Source organism: Psammomys obesus, unplaced genomic scaffold (assembly GCF_907164565.1).
Source record: "Psammomys obesus unplaced genomic scaffold, mPsaObe1.curated_primary_1811, whole genome shotgun sequence".
In the NCBI taxonomy this organism is placed as follows: Eukaryota; Metazoa; Chordata; class Mammalia; order Rodentia; family Muridae; genus Psammomys; species Psammomys obesus.
Window position 1 is genome coordinate 4,794,490 of NW_026591643.1, and position 18,050 is coordinate 4,812,539.

The 18,050-nt window shown below is 51.6% G+C and overlaps 1 protein-coding gene across 6 annotated transcripts in view; it reads left to right on the forward strand.

The window, feature by feature from the left end:
- The window catches only part of Col27a1 (collagen type XXVII alpha 1 chain), a 118,570-nt gene that overhangs the window by 59,322 nt on the left and 41,198 nt on the right, over nt 1-18,050 (forward strand). For 5 of the 6 annotated variants that reach the window (XM_055611670.1, XM_055611669.1, XM_055611671.1 and 2 more), the window contains exons 15-25: nt 587-640; nt 1,137-1,181; nt 3,998-4,051; nt 5,225-5,278; nt 5,925-5,978; nt 9,047-9,100; nt 9,232-9,285; nt 10,637-10,681; nt 11,850-11,903; nt 14,150-14,194; nt 17,784-17,837. In XM_055611670.1, the coding sequence (XP_055467645.1) occupies nt 587-640; nt 1,137-1,181; nt 3,998-4,051; nt 5,225-5,278; nt 5,925-5,978; nt 9,047-9,100; nt 9,232-9,285; nt 10,637-10,681; nt 11,850-11,903; nt 14,150-14,194; nt 17,784-17,837 (567 nt within the window). The remainder of the gene's footprint in view (nt 1-586; nt 641-1,136; nt 1,182-3,997; nt 4,052-5,224; nt 5,279-5,924; nt 5,979-9,046; nt 9,101-9,231; nt 9,286-10,636; nt 10,682-11,849; nt 11,904-14,149; nt 14,195-17,783; nt 17,838-18,050) is intronic. The other variant, XM_055611672.1, reaches the window with a different exon arrangement.

The window sequence follows — 18,050 nt, forward strand, 5'->3', positions numbered from 1 at the left end:
ACACCTCTGGGGTCACTACCCTGTGGAGAACACCTCTGGGGTCACTAGACCTCCCAAGCCCAGGAGCCCTGTTGTTCCCAACCGACAGCTGGGTCCCCCAAGGCTGTAGTGGTCCAAGAGCCTACCTCAGCGTCTTAGGGACCATAGCAATATAGAGCTCCCAAACTGCCTCCTGCAGGAAGGTAGTCAGCTGCTCTGGAAAGCAGGAAGTGTTTCTCAGCTCTTACCCCAAAGAATCAACCTGTAGTTAACTCTCTGCGACCCCAGAGCACAGAATCCGTGTCCCCACTTTGCAGAGGAGACCAAAGTCCAAAGAAGTTGGGAGTTCTTTATGTAGTGGACAGAGGTCTTTCCGTGTCATGAGAAGTTCTGGGAGGGGTGGCGTGGCTACTGAGACTTGGCCAATGTCAGGGACTGTAGCTGGCTCTGACTCCAGTGCAAGCAAATGCAGAACACTTCTAATTTCAAGATCGGCGCTAGGGTGTGAACTGTATCTCCAGTCCAACCCCTGGGATCTTGAGGATCCTCCCTTCAGGTCTGCCCCCAGGGCCACCTCTCATAATGTCTTCCTTCTGTCTCTTCCCAGGGTGACATGGGAACGTTGGGTCCAATTGGCTACCCAGGACCCAAAGGCATGAAGGTAAGTTAAATGAGGGCTCTCTAACTTCAAGCCCCACCATAATCGGGCACCTCAGAAGGATGTCACTGGGAGGGAAAATGGGAGAGGCTGGTCGGAAGCTCAGTGCTTTGGCCCAAGAGCTGGCCAGCATCTGTGTGTCATTTAGGCCAGGCGTTTTTATTGGACACCAAGTCCACAAGCTGAGTGGGAGGCCAATGTGGTTCTGGGATGTGGGAGTCATGGCCAGGGATGCAGAAACCTCATGGTAAGCAGTGAGCTTGGTCCCCATAAGTAGGAGAGACTTGCTAAGGACAGCCCATGCCCTCACCATCAACCTCTCCTTCTCGAGATTGGTTTAGGAATGAGGGTCTTAGCTCCTCACGTAACCCTTTGCCCTGTGAAGTGGTCCTCACTGCCTACTTTTCTCATAAGAATACAGAGCCCCAGGGTGGGGACCCAGCTTAGGGCCTTGAAACATGTCTGTTCCTGACTTCTGTGGCCTTGGCCTGTTTTTCAGGGACTGATGGGCGGCGTGGGGGAGCCCGGACTGAAAGGTGATAAGGTGATCGGAACTCTCCCTTACTGCCCGTGGGTTATCCGAATGCCCCTCTCCTGGGATCCTCACTGCTTGGCTCCTCTGCCTCTCACTGTGTCTTCTCTCCTCAGTCCTCTGGGCCTACCATTCTGGCTTCTTCTGGTTTCTTTGTGTGGGGGGCTCAAGTAGACAGCTGTGGGGGCCTGATGGTTGAGGCAGATAGGAGAGGCAGAGCTGTGGAGTCAAGCAAGGGTCTATTCTAAGTCAAGGCTGATCCCTGAGTCTCAAATGCAGAGCATGACAGCAAGGCAGGCAGGGGTCACAGACTCAGAGCATGGAGGATGGAGACCTCAGAGGACCAGCTCACATAGGTCTGGCTATCCCTATGCGGCTCCGAGAATCCAGCCCTGGAGAGCACCCAGGCTAAAGTACTATGGGAACCCAGACCAGCTTCTAGGCACCCCCTGTTTCCCCACGGCCACTGGGAGGGCCACCCCTAGGCCTGTGCTGGACACCCTGCCACTGGACTTGTGTTGTCTCAGCCCTGTGCCAAACCTTGTTGGAAAGGGGAGGTGAGTCCCAAGGCCCAGAAACAGACAGCCCCTAGCCTGGATCACACAACATCAGAATGACAGATACCTGGAGAATGTAGGCATGCTCTGCCTCATGCAGACATCTCTTCCTTTCCCACCAGTTTCTATGTGAGCTTCAAATGCCGGAGTGTGGCATGCTTAGGGGCAGCACCCTACAAATTCACATGGAGTGGACCCACTACTCAGCCTCTCTTCACCAGGTTCCTGCACCTGTGTCAGATGGCTGTACCTTTGTGTTCTCTCGAGTCCCACCACTGAGCAGAATGGAAGTCGTAAGGTCGAGTGGACGAGGCTCTGGAAAGCCACTTGTTCTAGAACCTACAAGTGACAACTGTGGAAACTGAGCCCAAGAGAAGGGAAGATATTGACTAAATCAAAGTCCATGCTTTATGGACAGAGCTAATCAGAGTTCCTGGGCTCTTAGGAAATGGAATTTTCCAACCCACTCCAAAAGTGGATAGAGCTAGATGTTTTTATCCAGTTCTCCTCAGGCAGCCAGCAAGAGGGGTGCTGACTTCAGCTCTGTTTGCCTACTGCTACCTCTCTTGTCTTCTCCCATAAGTGTATAAGACTCTGTGGAGGCCCTTCTAGGCTCTGCCTGGTACTGTTCTTCCAGACCCTCCATCTAGCCCTCTCTGGAAATGAAGGGCTTGCGGGGTGATGGGGTCCTGACACCCGTCTGCTCTGAGGCTTGAGACATCAGCTCTGTGGAATACCTCAAGTCCTGGCCAAGGAGAAAGGAAATGGGTAGATGAAGTGTGGCAGAGGGCCTGGCACAGGCGGCTGGGCAAGGCCGGCCAGCAGTTTGTAGTGCTGGGAAGCCTGCACATGAGCCTGGTCCACCGCGTCCTTGTCATAGCAGCTGATGAGGCCACCAGAGGCACTTACAGTGTTTACTCTGAAACAAACTGAAGAAAGAGGAAGTTGGTCAAAGCCGTTTTGGAAGACGGAGAGAGGGAAAGCTGTCCTGCCCCTTGGCTGGGTCAGAGTCTTCCGCATGTGCTCTGGTGGCCATGTAGACAATCCCTGTAGCCTTCCCAGGACCACGGAGCCATCATCCACCCCTGTGTTCTCCAGCTTGTTCTGATTTTCCATAACCCCACCTGGACCTAAGCCAGGCAAAACATATCCTGGGGTGGGCTGTTGCTCAGCCTGGCTCTCCAGATCCTCTCCTGGTTTACTAGGTGACTTCTACGCTTTCCTTTTCTCCTATTTTAATATTTTCAGCCCTTCTTTGCACATGACAGAGAGAGAGAATACCTCCCCAAACTCTACAACCTTGTACAAGACTTTCCAAATAGAAAAAAAAAAATAAAACAAAACAAAAAGCAAGAAATAAAATAAAATAAAAACTTTTCCCAGCACTCAGGGAGGCAGAGGCAGGCGGATCTCTGTGAGTTTGAGGTCAGCCAAGGCTACACAGAGAAACCCTGTCTCAAAACAAGCAAACAAATAAACAAACCAAAAGAAAGCAACCAAACAAACAAAATCTTTTCAACTCCAGTTTTTGTTCTGATGGTATAGTGTATGCCATGTCACAGCCTTTGCTGCCACCTTGGTCTTCTGACATTACTACTTCCTCCCACTGCTGGGACAGAAGTTCTCAGTACCCAGAGCTAGGAGGCTACTGAGAAGGGCTTTGAGATGGTTTCAGCCCTAAGAGGAGGCGCCTCTCCATCTGGCCTGGGCACAGAACTGGACCAGGAGGAGGGTGTAGAGGAGGTCCCCACTGCCAGTCCCTTCACCAAACATTCTCAGTCCATCATAGAAGGGACCCACCCAGAGCTCAGTCCGGGCCCATTTGATTCCCATTGCACACAGTCTTAACAAGCCGGCTATCTGGTGTCTCCCACAATAGCTGATTAAAAGCAGTTAATTAGAAGCCAGCTGCTGGTACAGAAGGAAGACAGGGATGACAGCTCACAGCAGGCATAGCGATTGGGCTGTTGTCCCTGCAGCTTTCACCCTTGTGTGTTGAAGAGGCTGAAGGATAAAGAAATTGTCCTACGAGAAAACCAGTGTTCTCCATGAAAGGGCCAGCTGGCCTTGGCAGTGCTCTGAGCTGCCGCAGGATGGCAGGGATCCCCTCACCCTGGAGTTTCTTGCTCCACGTAGAGGATGGGTCCTTGACCCCTCTACAGCCAGGGCTGCTGCTGGCCACAAGAACAGCCTTCACAAGGCTCTGCAGATTCAGGGAGAGCTTTCGGGTGCATGCCCCTCCTCATAATCTCTTTGCTGGTGTGTACTCAGGGTGAACAAGGGGTGCCAGGCGTGTCAGGAGATCCTGGCTTCCAAGGAGACAAGGTAATTTTTGTCTGATGCCTCCAGCCCTACCCCCCTCCTCATTCTTCTGGTCTAGGGCCCATTCGTCAGGTGGCATTTCCCATCCACCTACTCATCACTTCTCCCTGGACCGCATAGGCCTCTGAACTTCTTTCCAGGCCTCTGCAACCTATCTGAGTCTGCCTTTCCTCACTGCCCCCAAATGGTCCTTCTGAGGGCACATCTTTGTTCTGTTCAGACACTGTCAATGGTTTCCAGATGTTCTTAGGGACAAGTCCTTGTGCTCCACCCAGTAGCACGGGAACTCAGTCTCTAGTCCCTCCAACACTCTTCCTCCCTTGGCTGTGTTCCGGACCACTAAACTGTCCTAGGAACCTTGACTTCTTGGACACACCACTTCTCTTTCTGAACCCAGCCCCTGGCCTCTGCACCACCCTGCCCAGATGCCATTGTGTTTCTACTTTCTCAGAAAGTGGCCTCTGATGTCCTGGGCAAATGTCTGTCTCTCACTCACAATACTCTTTTCCTTAGTTCAGGGACCTGTGCTAGCCTTCTGCAGACTGAATTCCTTGAGTAACAGGGCCCTAGACTGCTCTGAAACTTTTGCTTTGGTCCTGCACTAAACAGTGAAAATTCAGGACAAGTTGTCTGGAGGGAAGGAAGAAAGGAGGAAGGGACTGGCTGTGCTGACAGAGGAACAAAGGATGAACCATGGTGCCCTTGATCTCTAGAGGCCAGCTGTGGCCTGATGAGACCGGGTCTTCTGCCTGGGTTACACCATGTGGCCACATCTGGACCTCTCCTGGCCAGCCCACCAGGCCCAAATTTTAACCCCCCCCCTCCCTTTCTGCAAGCTGGCCTGTCCTGAGCCAGTGTCCATGTCTGTGTTATTATGTACAGGACTGGCTGCTCTTCTCTTGAGCTCTGGTCTCATGTGGCCTGAAGGGCACTGCAGGACTAGTATGGACCAAGATTCCCAGGGTCCTGTGCAGTAGGCCAGGGCAGCTCCCAGCCCTGGTACCCAGGCTTTGAGGGTGAAAACAAGTGTGAGCTCAGACCAAGGCTATGGCAGGAGAGGGAGGCCTTCATCCTTCCTGAAGATCTACTTTCTAGGCCTGGGCTGGCAGGAGGATACCTTTGGTTGCACTTGGCATGGCTACTCTCAGATAGCCTTGTTTACTTTTTCTTTCACAGGGAAGTCAAGGCTTGCCAGGGTTCCCCGGTGCCCGAGGGAAGCCAGGGCCTCTGGTAAGTTCCTCCTCATCCCTCCACCTGGCTGTAGCTTTGTGCTATTGAGGTCAGTACCCTCCATCGGCTTATGGACCATGGCTGGGGTTGTACTCACATCCAAGAGTACCCATTGTTCACCAGGAGTCCTGGACCTGAGCAGAGTGAGGCACACATGGCCACTGGCCAGTTTTCTGGATAGAGTTTCTAAAACCTGGGAGGGGGCAGGAGTCATGCTGGGTACTAGACAGGTCTCAGGCCTTGCACACCAATGGAGTCTAATTGGAACCAGAGTCTGCATGCCCAAGGACACCACTGATGTCATCAATCCCATGTCACTGAATCTTAGGATGTGCCACACCCTTTTATTTGTCACTTTCTTTGCGTGCTTACTGCCCACACTCAAGGTGCAGAGGGTGGGTGGTGATGGCTGCTTCTATTTCTTGATGTGGAGGTTTAGATTCTGAAGGCTGAAATGACTTGCCTGGGTCTCCTGGCTGGTACACATTGCAAAACATTTCAGTAACTGCTTCTCCTTGGCCAACTAGGCATCTCTCACTCATGTAGTTCCAGAGCTTTCCAACTACCTTCAGCTGAGGATAGGATATTGATGGAAGGTAGCACCCGTGCTCATCCTGTCTGTGTAGTGATCCTCTCTCTTCCACAGGGCAAAGCTGGAGACAAAGGCTCACTTGGGTTTCCTGGACCTCCTGGTCCTGAGGTATGTGATGGCTGTCTGTCTCTGACTCTGTCTCTCTGTCTTTCTCTATCCTTGTCTCTCTTCTTTCGTCTTAACTATGGCTTAGTGTTGTGCCCAGAGATAGTGAAGGACTTACTATGGATCACACATGAAATGAGAGAAAAGGCCACGGCTAGAAATGGGTTCAGTGTTGCATGGTAGTATTCCAACATTTGGGTGGGGGTAGAGGCAGGAGGATGATTGGGAGTTCAAGGTCAGCCTAAGCTATGTAGCTAGACTCTGTCAAAAAAGAAAGGAAGGAAGGATGGAAGGAAGGAAGGGAGGGAGGGAGGGAGAGAAGGAGAGAGGAAAGAAAGAAAAAGAAAAGAAAGAAAAAAAGGAAAGGAAAGGAAAATGAGCAGATACTCGCAGGGCAGTACCCTCTGTTCCCCTTCCCTCCTCAGCTTGTCCTGCCTCACCCAGGAGCTCCCCAACCTAACCTCAGAGTCCTTCCCCAGGGGTGGCCAACCCAACACTTGTGGTTCCCACAGAGGCATCTCTGAAGCCCTCCAGGGCTGCTGTTCACCCCCTTGAGGAGCTGCAGGCCTCCTCTGGAGCTTTCTTGCCCTGGCCTCTCCTTGGGGGCCAGTGCTCGTAGGCATGGCGGGAGAAGTAGCCACTGATGCAGGTCTTCTGGAGAACGTGAGACAAAGAAGGGAGGTGGTGCAAGCTGAGCCCCGGGAGCCTGGAGAACAGCTGGCAGCTGCCGATACTCGCGGTGATGAACCTCTCCAGGCCATGCCAAATGGACACTCACTCTGACTCCACTAGCCTGGGCCCCTCCAGAAGCATTATGCTATCCCAACCACCTTTTCTGTCCACCTCAGGCTTGTTGCTACCCAGTCCCCAGCCAGGGCTCCCATCTCTCTCTCAGAGCTCCTTGGCCTCGGGACCTTGCTCCTCCACGAGATTCCTGCAGCCAAGGGAAGAAAGAGCCTGGCCCTACCGGCTCTCCCAAGCTTTCCAAAGATCACTCATAGTCTTCCCCCAATGGATGAGGGCGTGCTTCCTAAAAGCCACAGCCTGACTCTCGCTCTGTTGACTTTGGCCAGGGCACAGCCCTATCTTTAGACAAATGAACTTGGCCTCTCCTCCATCTGCTGCTCATTGTGGAAAAAGGCTCCTGACTGGATTTCTCAGCAGCCTGGCTAGTGAAGGAGGAAAGCTTACTCCTGAATATGGACTGATGGACTGCTGAGGTTCTTCTTGGGCCGAGAGCTGGGAGAGAAAGAAAACGTGCCATACTATGGCGAGTGCTGCCTCTGTTTAGGGATGGGGGAAAACCCAGGAGAGACCACCTCAGGGCAGCTGTTCAGTAGCAGTTCAGCTTGAGTCTGGCTCCCAGGTCCCTCTGGGGTCTGCCTGGCCTATCTTTGTGCTGCTTTGATTGGCTGACTGCATAGCCAGGAGTGGCTCTGGCTGGAGAAGGCAGAAGCCATGATGTGCTGGTGTCTTTACTGCTACTATCTGGCCCTCAGGATGAGGGAGGGAGGCCCTGCTCGGAGCTGCCTGACTGAGATGCCCCCTTTAGTCAACACTGTAACTGAATGGGGCCTGGCTGCTGTGCTCCCACAGCAGAGGAGTAACCCCAGGCAGGGGTAGTTTCCCAACACAAGGGACCAAGCTCTCGCGGATGCAAATTTCTATCGAGTGCTCACTGCCAAGTGCCAATATAAGCACTTGGCTTTCATCACCCATTTCAGCCTGCCCAGTGATCCAGTGACTCCTCTACAGGACCAAGCCAGAGAGGCTGGGTAACTCGCCCCTCACACAGGGAGTGAGTCACACGACAGGGTTTTGGTCCCATTTTGAAGAAACTTTAGCTTCAAAGTGCCAGCTCTAAATTCAGGGCTGTATTCCTAGTGTGGTGTGGCACAGGCCTTTAATCCCAGCACTCAGGAGGCAGCAGGTGATGTCTGAGAACTCAGGACCAGCCTGGTCTACATAGCAAGTTCCAAGCTAGCCTGGGCTACACAGTGAGACTATCTAAAGAAAAAAAAATAATACTCAGAACCACTTGTAACTTTGCCATGGGGAAGAAAGACAAAAAGATTTAACAGAAATAGGTAGTCTAAGGTTAAAAGGAAGAAAGGAAAAACCAACATAAGGAGACAAAGTAGGAGAAGAGTTTTAGTCACAGAGAGTCAGGGGGGAAAAAAGGCCTTGACTTAAGGAGTATGGCTGCCCTAAGTGAATGGGTTTCTAGGTTGGATTAAGAGTTATTTCACATGAAATATGGAGAGGGATGTTTCCATTCTGACCTATGGAAACTGGCCTACTAGGCACAGCTAAGCCAAAGGGCGCTTTGCTCCTGGTTTGCAGGAGCAAGCCTCTGGGGTAGGGAAAGGGGTCCCCAGCACCAGCGTGTTCAGTGGAAGGAGGCCTGTCTGCTCCAGGCTTGAACTGTCTGCTGCATGGTCACCGGTGGGGATTGACCCCTCAAAGCTTCAGGCCAGGATGGGACAGTGTCAGAGTTTAGCACTCTGGCAGTGGATCTTGGGAGTTCTAGCTTCTTATAAGAGAGGCCTCCGTAAAGAGGACATGAAAAGTTTCCTCTTCACAGCCAATGTGGCAAGTCATGGCTCATGGGTAAGGCTTCTTAGGTGGGACAGTTGATTCAGGGCTCAGCATCCCCGGAACTTGGAACTCCATCCTCTGAGCCAGATGACCATGTGGTGACAGCCTTCATATGTTCCTAAATGGTCTTCTGTATCTCTGTTCCCCCCACCTCCCTCTCAACAAGTCTCACATAGCACAGGCTGTCTTGAACTTGATATGTAACTAAGGATGACCCTGAAATCATCTTCCTGGTTCTGCCTCCTCCCAGTGCTAAGGTTAAAGTCGGGTCACTCCACTCAGTTCCTTCTGTATTTTCTCAGCCACTCTGAAAAGTCAGACTACTGGATTGAAGAGAAGGGATCAAGTAGCTGACCTAGTCCAGGTCACATGACAGTAGTGGAAGGGGTGGATACTAATGGGGTGTGGCAAGGGGAGATGTTCTGAGCACCGGTCAACCAGCCCAGGTGACCTGGCTGTCTGCTTTCCCACAGGGTTTCCCAGGAGACATTGGCCCCCCAGGGGACAATGGCCCTGAAGGCATGAAGGTAAGTCCTCTCCCACATAAGGTCCTTGGCTGAAGAAGCCCCAGGGCCCAAGGTAGTTGCCGTGTCAGGAGTCCTGCCAACCCGACGTGAGTGAAGGTACTTCTGAGACTCTTTCTGTTCCCTTTTCCCAGGGTAAGCCTGGAGCCCGAGGCCTGCCTGGCCCCCCTGGACATCTGGGGCCTGAGGTGAGAATACCCGCTTCCCTCCTGTCCCTCTTTGTCTTCTCTAGCCTGTCCTAACACCCAGATGGCTCTGTCCAGGGTACCAAAGCCTTGAAGGGGCCAGAGCCACTTCAGATTTTATAACCAGAGCATCTGTTCCATTCCAATCCCTGCCTGTGACTCTTCTCTGACATGGTGGGACAAGTGGCTTCCTTTCACACCGGTCAGGTTTATCAGTGTCAATAGAGAGGATAGGAAATGTCAGACCCTTCTTGTGAGTCCTTGGGGATCCGGAGAGGGAAATGACTGCCAAGCCCCATGTTAGTAGCAGGCAGGGTCTTGATGAGAATCCAGGTGCGTCTCAGCCCAGCGTTCATGCTCAGATCCTGTGCTGTTCCCACACATGCTTCTGAGAGCCACTCGGGCACCATGGGAATGCTATGCCTTTCCTAGCTGGTATGTCAGCGGAATTCACCTGTACCTGATGGGGAGGAGCTGCCCTCAGGCCTAGTGGGCTTTCCATGGGTAGGCTGGCTTTTGCATTCTTGAGTTTTGCTTGGCATCATGGTACACATCTCTGGGAGAATGAGCAACCACAAACAGGCCTTTGCTGACACGATTCTTTCTCTGAGTTGGGTGTGGGTCTGGCAGAGTCCCAGTGCTGGCTCTGGGAGTCACTGCATGGGGCTGCTTTCTTGGAAACTGGAGATGCTTGCCACATGGGGCTACTTTGAAGGGCCTGTGGTCAGGCCCAGGCTGCCAGAAGGATCAGGCTGGAGACTGCTGTGATCTTCAGAGGGCTGGAGGGTCATGTTCAGGAATGGGAATGGAAGGAAGAGAAGGGAGAGACAATTGCAGCCTAGGCCTCTATCTGTGTTCACATAGCTGCTCAGGAAAACCATTACTGAGCCAGGCTCTGGGCTTGTGAGGTCACTCACTCACTCACTCCTTCATTCATTCATCAGGACACTGTGCCTTCCTGAGTGCTGTGTGCAGGGTGGCATGGCATCTTTAAAACAAGATGTCACCCTGCCCTCTAGGACTCAGCTGAGCCTGTCATTAAGGATTCACCCTGGGGATACTGAGGCACGCCAAGGATAATTTTTGCTATGGAGTAGACAGCAGAGCTCAGAACTGACTCTGCTTTTGAGATGCAGCCTGAGGTCCCATACTTCAATATCTCAGACACTGGGATTTGGGTAGAGACTGGTGAGCACCTCCCAAACCGTGGGGACCAGGCTGTGGGCCGGGTACTCCATGTAGCTTTGAGGGCTTTGCACATTCTGCACCTTGCCTTCTATAGCACAAGTCCTCCCAGAATCCTACGTTAGCCTTCTTCTTTGTCTTTTTTCTTTTCTCATGTCCCCTACTCTAGGGAGATGAAGGACCCATGGGGCCACCAGGAGTCCCTGGCTTGGAGGTGAGTGTTGCTGGCCAGGAGGAGGCGGGGCTTCCTGGAGCTGAGCCAGTGGGCACAGGCAGGGCAACATTTGACTAGTGGTCTGGAGAGCAGCCAGCAGGGAGGCCTGTGGCCAGTCAAAGAACACGAGTGGCCTAAGGAGAGAGGCTGAAGGCTGGTGTCCATGGCCTTACATGCCTGCTTGAGTCTGTTGGATTCTGTGCAGCTGTCTCCTCATGTATTTTCCCAGGAGCCGCTCACTTTGCTCAGTCTTGTCAGAGAGGAACAATAGAGGCTGGCAGAGTGGGAGATCTAGCCCTGGGTTCCACAACTAGGGTGTGGGGGTGGCTGCCCACTCCCTCCCCAGATTCTGGCTGTCTTGCGGGACATCGCTGTGGCCCACCTGTACCCCAGCAATGGTGTTGACTGTCAGTCCATGGGGCTTCTGATTTCAGTATCTCTTTACATTCAAAAAGGATAGAGCACCTGAGAACATTTGCTAGTGTGGGTTACGTCTTCTTGATGTGAATAATTCAAATGAACGCACTCTAAATGTGTTTATCAATTCAGTGGATATTAACGATAAACCTATTTCTCAGAAGCAGAAATCTTTTCTATGGGTCCCAAATCACTGTATTTTCTAAAGCCAAACAAGTGAGTGGGACAAAAGAGGCATTGCCTTCCCATTTTTGCAAACCTCTTTAATTGTCCCTCTGGTGAATCAGCTGGATCTTCACTTCCGTGTCTGCATCAGTCTGTGATGACACCGTGTGTCACAGAGCCTCTGAAAAGTTCACCACATCCGTGAGGGGGAGTGATAAAGGGACAGGGCATCTCAGGGCCTCTGTGACGCAGATGTTCACCCTGAACCTCCTAAGAGGGTCCCTGGGATCTCAGAGTTCTCTGACCACATTTGGAAGACCACCACAACAAAGAGTTTGCATTACCTGTGCCCAGGCACTCTGCCCAACCTCTTCTGGTCCTCTCCCTTAGAAAGCAGATCAGCCCAGGGAATGAGGAGGCAATGCTGAAGCCACATAGCTGGAGACAGTCTTTGACACTGGTGACATTGGGTGTCTACTTTTGTCCCCTCACGGCATCGTACCTCCCTGTGCTGGGCTCCTGGAGTTCTCCCATGGTCCCTCAGCACCGTCTGTAGCAGCCCCTTCCATGTGAATCTCTGTTGCAGGGTCAGCCTGGAAGAAAGGGGTTTCCTGGGAGGCCTGGCCCGGATGGCTCTAAGGTGAGGAGGCTATGGCATGCCTTTTGGGGGAGCGGAGAGGTAGGAAGTGGAGGTGGGTCTGACATATAAAGCCCTCTGAAAAGTCCTGATTCTCATGACTAGTGGAAAGGGAGGGGGGAAAGTGGTTCCCTCCTCTCAGGCAACTATGGCTTGTGTCAAGTTGACATAAAAAAGTGGTATTGGTAATAGAGGAGGCAGAAGTAAGTAGGCTTAGCCTAGGCGTCCAACAGAAGGGGATTGTTCAAGTAACAGGATCCACTCCAGACACAGATGCGCTGGAGCAGGCTGTGAATGGGAATGTGGGCAGCGGTGGCACCTGCCCCTTCCTGTACGGAGCAGGCAAGAGACTGGCAGTATTTCACCTAAGGGGGAGATTTCTGGTTTCCCCTCAGGGCCTCTGTATAGCCCCCGCTGTACAATAAATAGGCATTATGTTTTTGATGGGCCTTTTTACTTTTAATGATCAAAACAAGAACTGACCCCACTAAGGGAGTGGGCCACTTTTCTTATCTCAGAGACAAAATACCTGACAGAAAACTAGTTAAGGAATGCCATAGTTAAGGTCACTATGCTGTGATGAAATGCTATGATCAAAAGTAAGTTGGGGAGGAAAGGGTTTATTTGACTTACACTTCCAGATCACTGTCTATTATAGAAGGAAGTCAGGACAGGAACTCAAGTAAGACAGGAACCTGCAGTCAGGAACTGGTGCAGAGGCCCTGGAGGGGCGCTGCTCACTGACTTTCTCTTCATGCCTTGCTCAGCCTGCTTTCTTACAGAACCCAGGACCACCAGCCCAGGGATGGCACCACCCACCATGGGTCATTCCCCATCAATCACTAGTTAATAAAAGTACCCTAAAGGCTTGCCTACAGCCTGATCTTAGGGAGGCATTTTCTCAACTGAGGTTCCCTCCTTTCAGATAACTATAGCTTGTGTCAAGTTGACATAAAACTAGCTAGCACAGGGAAGAAGGATTTATTTTGGCTGCCATTTTAAGAAGGTATAGGTCACCATGGCAGGAAAGGCGCTATGGAGTTCATGGTGGCAAGGCCATGTAGTTGGGCCTCAGAGCGGGAAGCAGAAAACATGGTAGGCTGCCTGTCTCCTTTCCCTTCTTTCACTCATTTGGGTCCCAGCCCCTGGGTTGGGACTGCTCCCATTCAGAGTGAGTCATCCTGTCTCAGTTAAACCTCCCTAGAAATACCATTGTAGACACACCTGTGTTTTCATGCCTATTTTAAAGCCAGTCAGGTTGATACTGAAGATTACCATCATTTCCAAGGAAAGCCCTTCAAGGGATAAGTCTATGGATGTGTTGGAAAGAGGAGGGTAGGAAACAGTTGGAGGATCCCTTGGGCCTTGGTGACAGCTTTCCTCCAAGTGAGAGAATGGCCATGTGTCTGGCCTGGCCCTGCCAGGATTTCTAAGAATGACATCTGGGGAGAAACCGAGGAGAGGATGAGACTATGACTAGGACACATGAGTTGTATTTTCTTTCTAAGTTCCTGTCCCTGCATCCTGCCCTCTGAGCTCTTGCCACAGTCCCTTAAATACTGGTTGGGGTTCTATGGAGGGCAGATTCATCCCAGGACATCTGTTGATCACTAATCCACTCATACTATGGAGAGTCTGTGGCTGCTGTGGCCACTTATAGAGTAATATCTGTTCATCAGAGACCATAGCTGCCAGGCAAAGCCATGCCAGGCCAACAGGTACTAGAAGCTGAAAGGCTGAGCCCAGCACAGAGATACGATTCCTTAAGACTTATCTTTGCTGATGGCAAAGCTTTGGAGGGGTGGGGAGGTTAACTTCTTGATGATCTTTCCCAGCAATTCCCAGCAATTCCTGTTGTGGGTAGCCTGCATGGAAATGGGCATCAGCTAGGCTGACCAAGGTCCCAATTCTAGCCCTACATCTACCTGGCTGAGTGACCTTACAGTCCTTTCACCCCTCTGGACCTTAGTTGCCACCATAACAAAATGAGTTAGGTTGTTGGAAGTCCCACGGGAGTCAGGATGCTGGGGAACTTTGCTATCCACTCAGAGGAAGCGAGGCTGTAGCGTCGGGGTGATGTTCTTTGGTTGCTAGCTGTTTGGAATCTTCAAGGCCAAAGTCTGGAGTCTGGGCTTCTGATTCATCCTCACCAATTACACCTATGGCCATTCAGCCCTGGGGACTTCCTCAAGCTGTTTCAGTGTCCTACCTCCTGACCTGGCCTTATCCTCTTTTTTGTTCTTTTGCAGGGGGAACCAGGGGATCCTGGGCGGCCAGGGCCTGTGGGTGAACAGGTAAGTTAGTGATGGTGTCAGCACAGTGGCTTCCTTGTGGAGCACTTGCTAAGTCCATTGTGGTAACTTACCAGAGCCAGGCCTCTGACACACTCCCAAAGAAGGGAGGTCCTTGAATTTTTGGTGCATTTGCTCAAAAGGTCAATGTGATTTCACCTCTCTGAATTGGGGTTAAACCAGAGAGTTCCCCAAAATGACTGCTGTTCCCTTAGCTCAGTAGTTCTCAACCTGTGTGTTGTGGCCCCTTTGGGGGTTGAATGACCCTTTCACAGGGGTCGCCTAAGCCAATCCTCATATCCAATATTTACATTACAACTCATAACAGTAACAAAATTATAGTTATGAAGTAGCAAAGAAGATAATTTTATGGTTGGGGGTCACTATACCATAAGAGACTGTATTAAACGGTCATTAGGAAGGTTTAGAACCTCTGCCTCAACTAGAGAAATAGCTCCATTCTCCAGAGGCTCGAGGCGCAACCCTCAAAACAGAGGTTCTGGATAGCTGAGAAGCAGGAACAAGGTCCACAGGACAAAGATTACCACTTGTCAGTCAAAAGAAGTTTGAGGATCACCACCCTCTTCTCCCAGTCTGAGGAGCACTTCTGGGTACTGTGTGGATGGCTCTCCTGGGCCCTTCCGCCAGGCCCCAGTGCCCCTGCAAGCTTGGCCTCACGGCTCCACATGGAGTGTGGGTGATAGTTTCCACTCCTATAATCATGGTCCTCCAGGAACCTCAGAAGGACAAAGAATCCTGGGGGCTCAGAAGAATTTAGTTGTGTCCAGGGGTGTCATCCAGGGCGTGCGGCGCACATGGGACAGGCTTCCTCGAAAGGCCTGTGACATCTGCTGAGAGAGATAGGAATTAAAGCTGGGTGAAGCCAAGACGTTTGAGATCATTCAGTGCCATTTGAGCGCGTTCTGTGGGAAGCCAGGAGCTTGGGGAGGCTGCAGCAGCCTAGCCGTATTTCCTGCCTGGAAAAAAACAGCATAGTGCATAGTTATGCTAATGGTTGGCCTGGAACCCTAGACTGTCAGGACACAGGGATCCTTGGAAGTAATTTTCTCCAGGGCTCTGACCACTCTCTGTGCCTTAGACAAGCTAAGGAAGCCCGTAGACCCCTCCTTCAAGTAGATTTAAGTGCATAAAGTGAAGGATTCAAAAGCAACCGATTATACCATGATACATAAAGAAACTATGTCCAGATGTGGCACACCTGTGTCTACTTCTTGATTAATGCACTCAACAATGATGCCTAACAGTGGCCTCCATGTGAAGGTGCAATGATGCTTTGAGGTTTGTGCAGGAATGATTGTAGTGACGTGTGCCGGGATGCACAGTCCTAAGTGTTAGATCCTGCTGGCGCTGATTGCATACATGCGTATCTAAAGAAAAAAAAATGAACATTTTGATGAGAGGGTAACGTATATAAAAGTTGTAAATTGTTCTGTTCAAGTTCCTGGACCCTCTGCATTCCGTCTTTAGAAACTAATGGAGGACCCCACCCCTGTTAAGACATCCTGGATTCTGGCCCACACAGTCAGAGCCGTCACGGGATGGGAGGGACCTTTATTGTTGCCAGTTCTGTAGGCAATATATAGGCACACCAATTTGCTCAAGAGTCCATAAACCTGGAGTTTGAATAAGAGTGACAAGTGCGGGCCTAGGCACTTTCACCTTAGAAACGCCCCAGTTTATTTGATTTATTGATTGTTTGGCTTTGACTCTTGAGGGATTCACTCTGTAGTCCTACCTCTTCTGGTACTTGCTACGTCACTCAGGCTGGACCCAAACTCCAGATTATGCTCCACTCTCAGCTTCTCAAGTACTAGGATTATAGGTATGAGTTATGACACCCATGTTTCATTTAGCTGTTGCAGAAGTGAGGACATGAGCCCACAGCACATACTGCGGCCCCTCCTATCACCTCTGAAAGAGTCTCTGGGCAGAGACAGGCCATCCTGTGGGTGGCAATGGTGCTGGTCCCCTTTGTCATGCACATCTTTGGGGCCTCTGGTGGAGAGAAGGTACAAGGGAGCTTGGAGGCACACTCACTGAATCACCTTCACCCCCTTAGCTGCTGCCACAAGACACTCGTGGCCCCTGGGAGCCATGGCCCCTGGGAGCCATTAACAGCTGTCGTCAGGGAAGGAAAAATGGGCTTTGTGGAGTGAGCAGCGCCTCTCCTCCTCCCAGCTCCCTGGCGGGTAGCCTGGCTCTCCAGATTAATTGAGCACCAGCCTCTGGGCTGTTAGTCGCCAGAGGTCTCCCCTCGCTTTGGTCAGAAGTGAGGCACAGGGAGCGGCCTTCACAGGACAAACCCACCCACCCCGTGTCCTAATTCTCCGGGAAATGTCTGGGTGTACATCTGAGGTCTCCCAAAACTTCTTTTGCCCTCCCGACCTACACAGGAGCCCTCTGAGTGTGCATCTCAACACAGGGCAGGGGGGTTCCAGCAAGGCTTCGCTCTACTTCCTTGGGACCCTTGACTCTTCAACTGTCCTAGGAATAGACATGCTCACTTGCTCCAGGTGACGACAAGACCACTAACAAGAGCCTCTGGGACCCGGAGGCCAGTTGTCACACAGAAGAGTTAAAAAGAGTTTAAAAAGTTAAAAGGAGGTGTGTGTGTGTGTGTGTGTGTGTGTGTGTGTGTGTGTCTGTGTGTCTGTGTGTTGTATGAATGTGTGTCTCTGTGTGTGTCTGTATGTGCATGTCTATGTCCATCTGTGTGGGCCTAGGCACTTTCACCTTAGAAACGCCCCAGTTTATTTGATTTATTGATTGTTTGGCTTTGACTCTTGAGGGATTCACTCTGTAGTCCTACCTCTTCTGGTACTTGCTACATCACTCAGGCTGGACCCAAACTCCAGATTATGCTCCACTCTCAGCTTCTCAAGTACTAGGATTATAGGTATGAGTTATGACACCCATGTTTCATTTAGCTGTTGCAGAAGTGAGGAATGGCTGTCCTCTGGGACATGAGCCCACAGCGCATGTGTGTGTGTTTCTGTGTATGTCTCTTTGCATGTATCATTGTAGATGCTATGTGTGTCTGTATCTGTGAGTGTCTGTGTATGTGTTTATGTCTGTGTATCTGAGTACATGTGCTTTCATCAAAGGAAAGCCCTTCAGTAAAACCTCCACTTCCCAAACCCCATCGCTGTCTCTGGTGTAGGCTGTTAGGGTATTTCTGTCCCAGTCAACAAGTTTGTTTCTCTGTGAAACAGCCCCAGAACCCCCAAAGATGGAGACGGATGGCCTCTTCCCAGCTCTCCCCCCCCATACACACACACTCCAGTTCTCCAAGTGTGTAGGGATCCCAGCCTGCTTCTGGCACGGGAAGAATGCTCGGCTCCCAGGGTTGCTGGCAGCAGTTCCATCGCTTGGCTCTCAAATCTGAACCATCTGGCGGAGTGTTGGGGGGAAGCCGCCCAGAGGCCATGCTCTTCTGCGGCACTTCCAGCCGTACAAGTCACCAAGCCAGGGAGAGGGGATAACGGGGGCTGGGGAGGGGGGACTCAGAGGATACCTTAGCATTCAAGCCTGCCCCCAGATTCACTCATTTTTCCGGATGTGTCCTCCCCAGGGGCTTATGGGATTCACTGGTCTGGCCGGGGAGCCTGGAATCGTGGGGGAGAAGGTAAGTGAATGTGGTGGAGATGAACCCTCAGGAAAGGGGCTGCAGATGTTGGGCCGCCTCCCTGTGGTTCTGACATCCCATGTTCTCTGGGAACCTATGTCCCTGTACCCCCAGAGCACTTGTCTTCACCCATAAGCACAACCAGATGCTGGCGTGGCCATCCATTGGTGGGTGTGCCCTGGGCCCTCACAGCTGCCTACTGGCATCACCCAG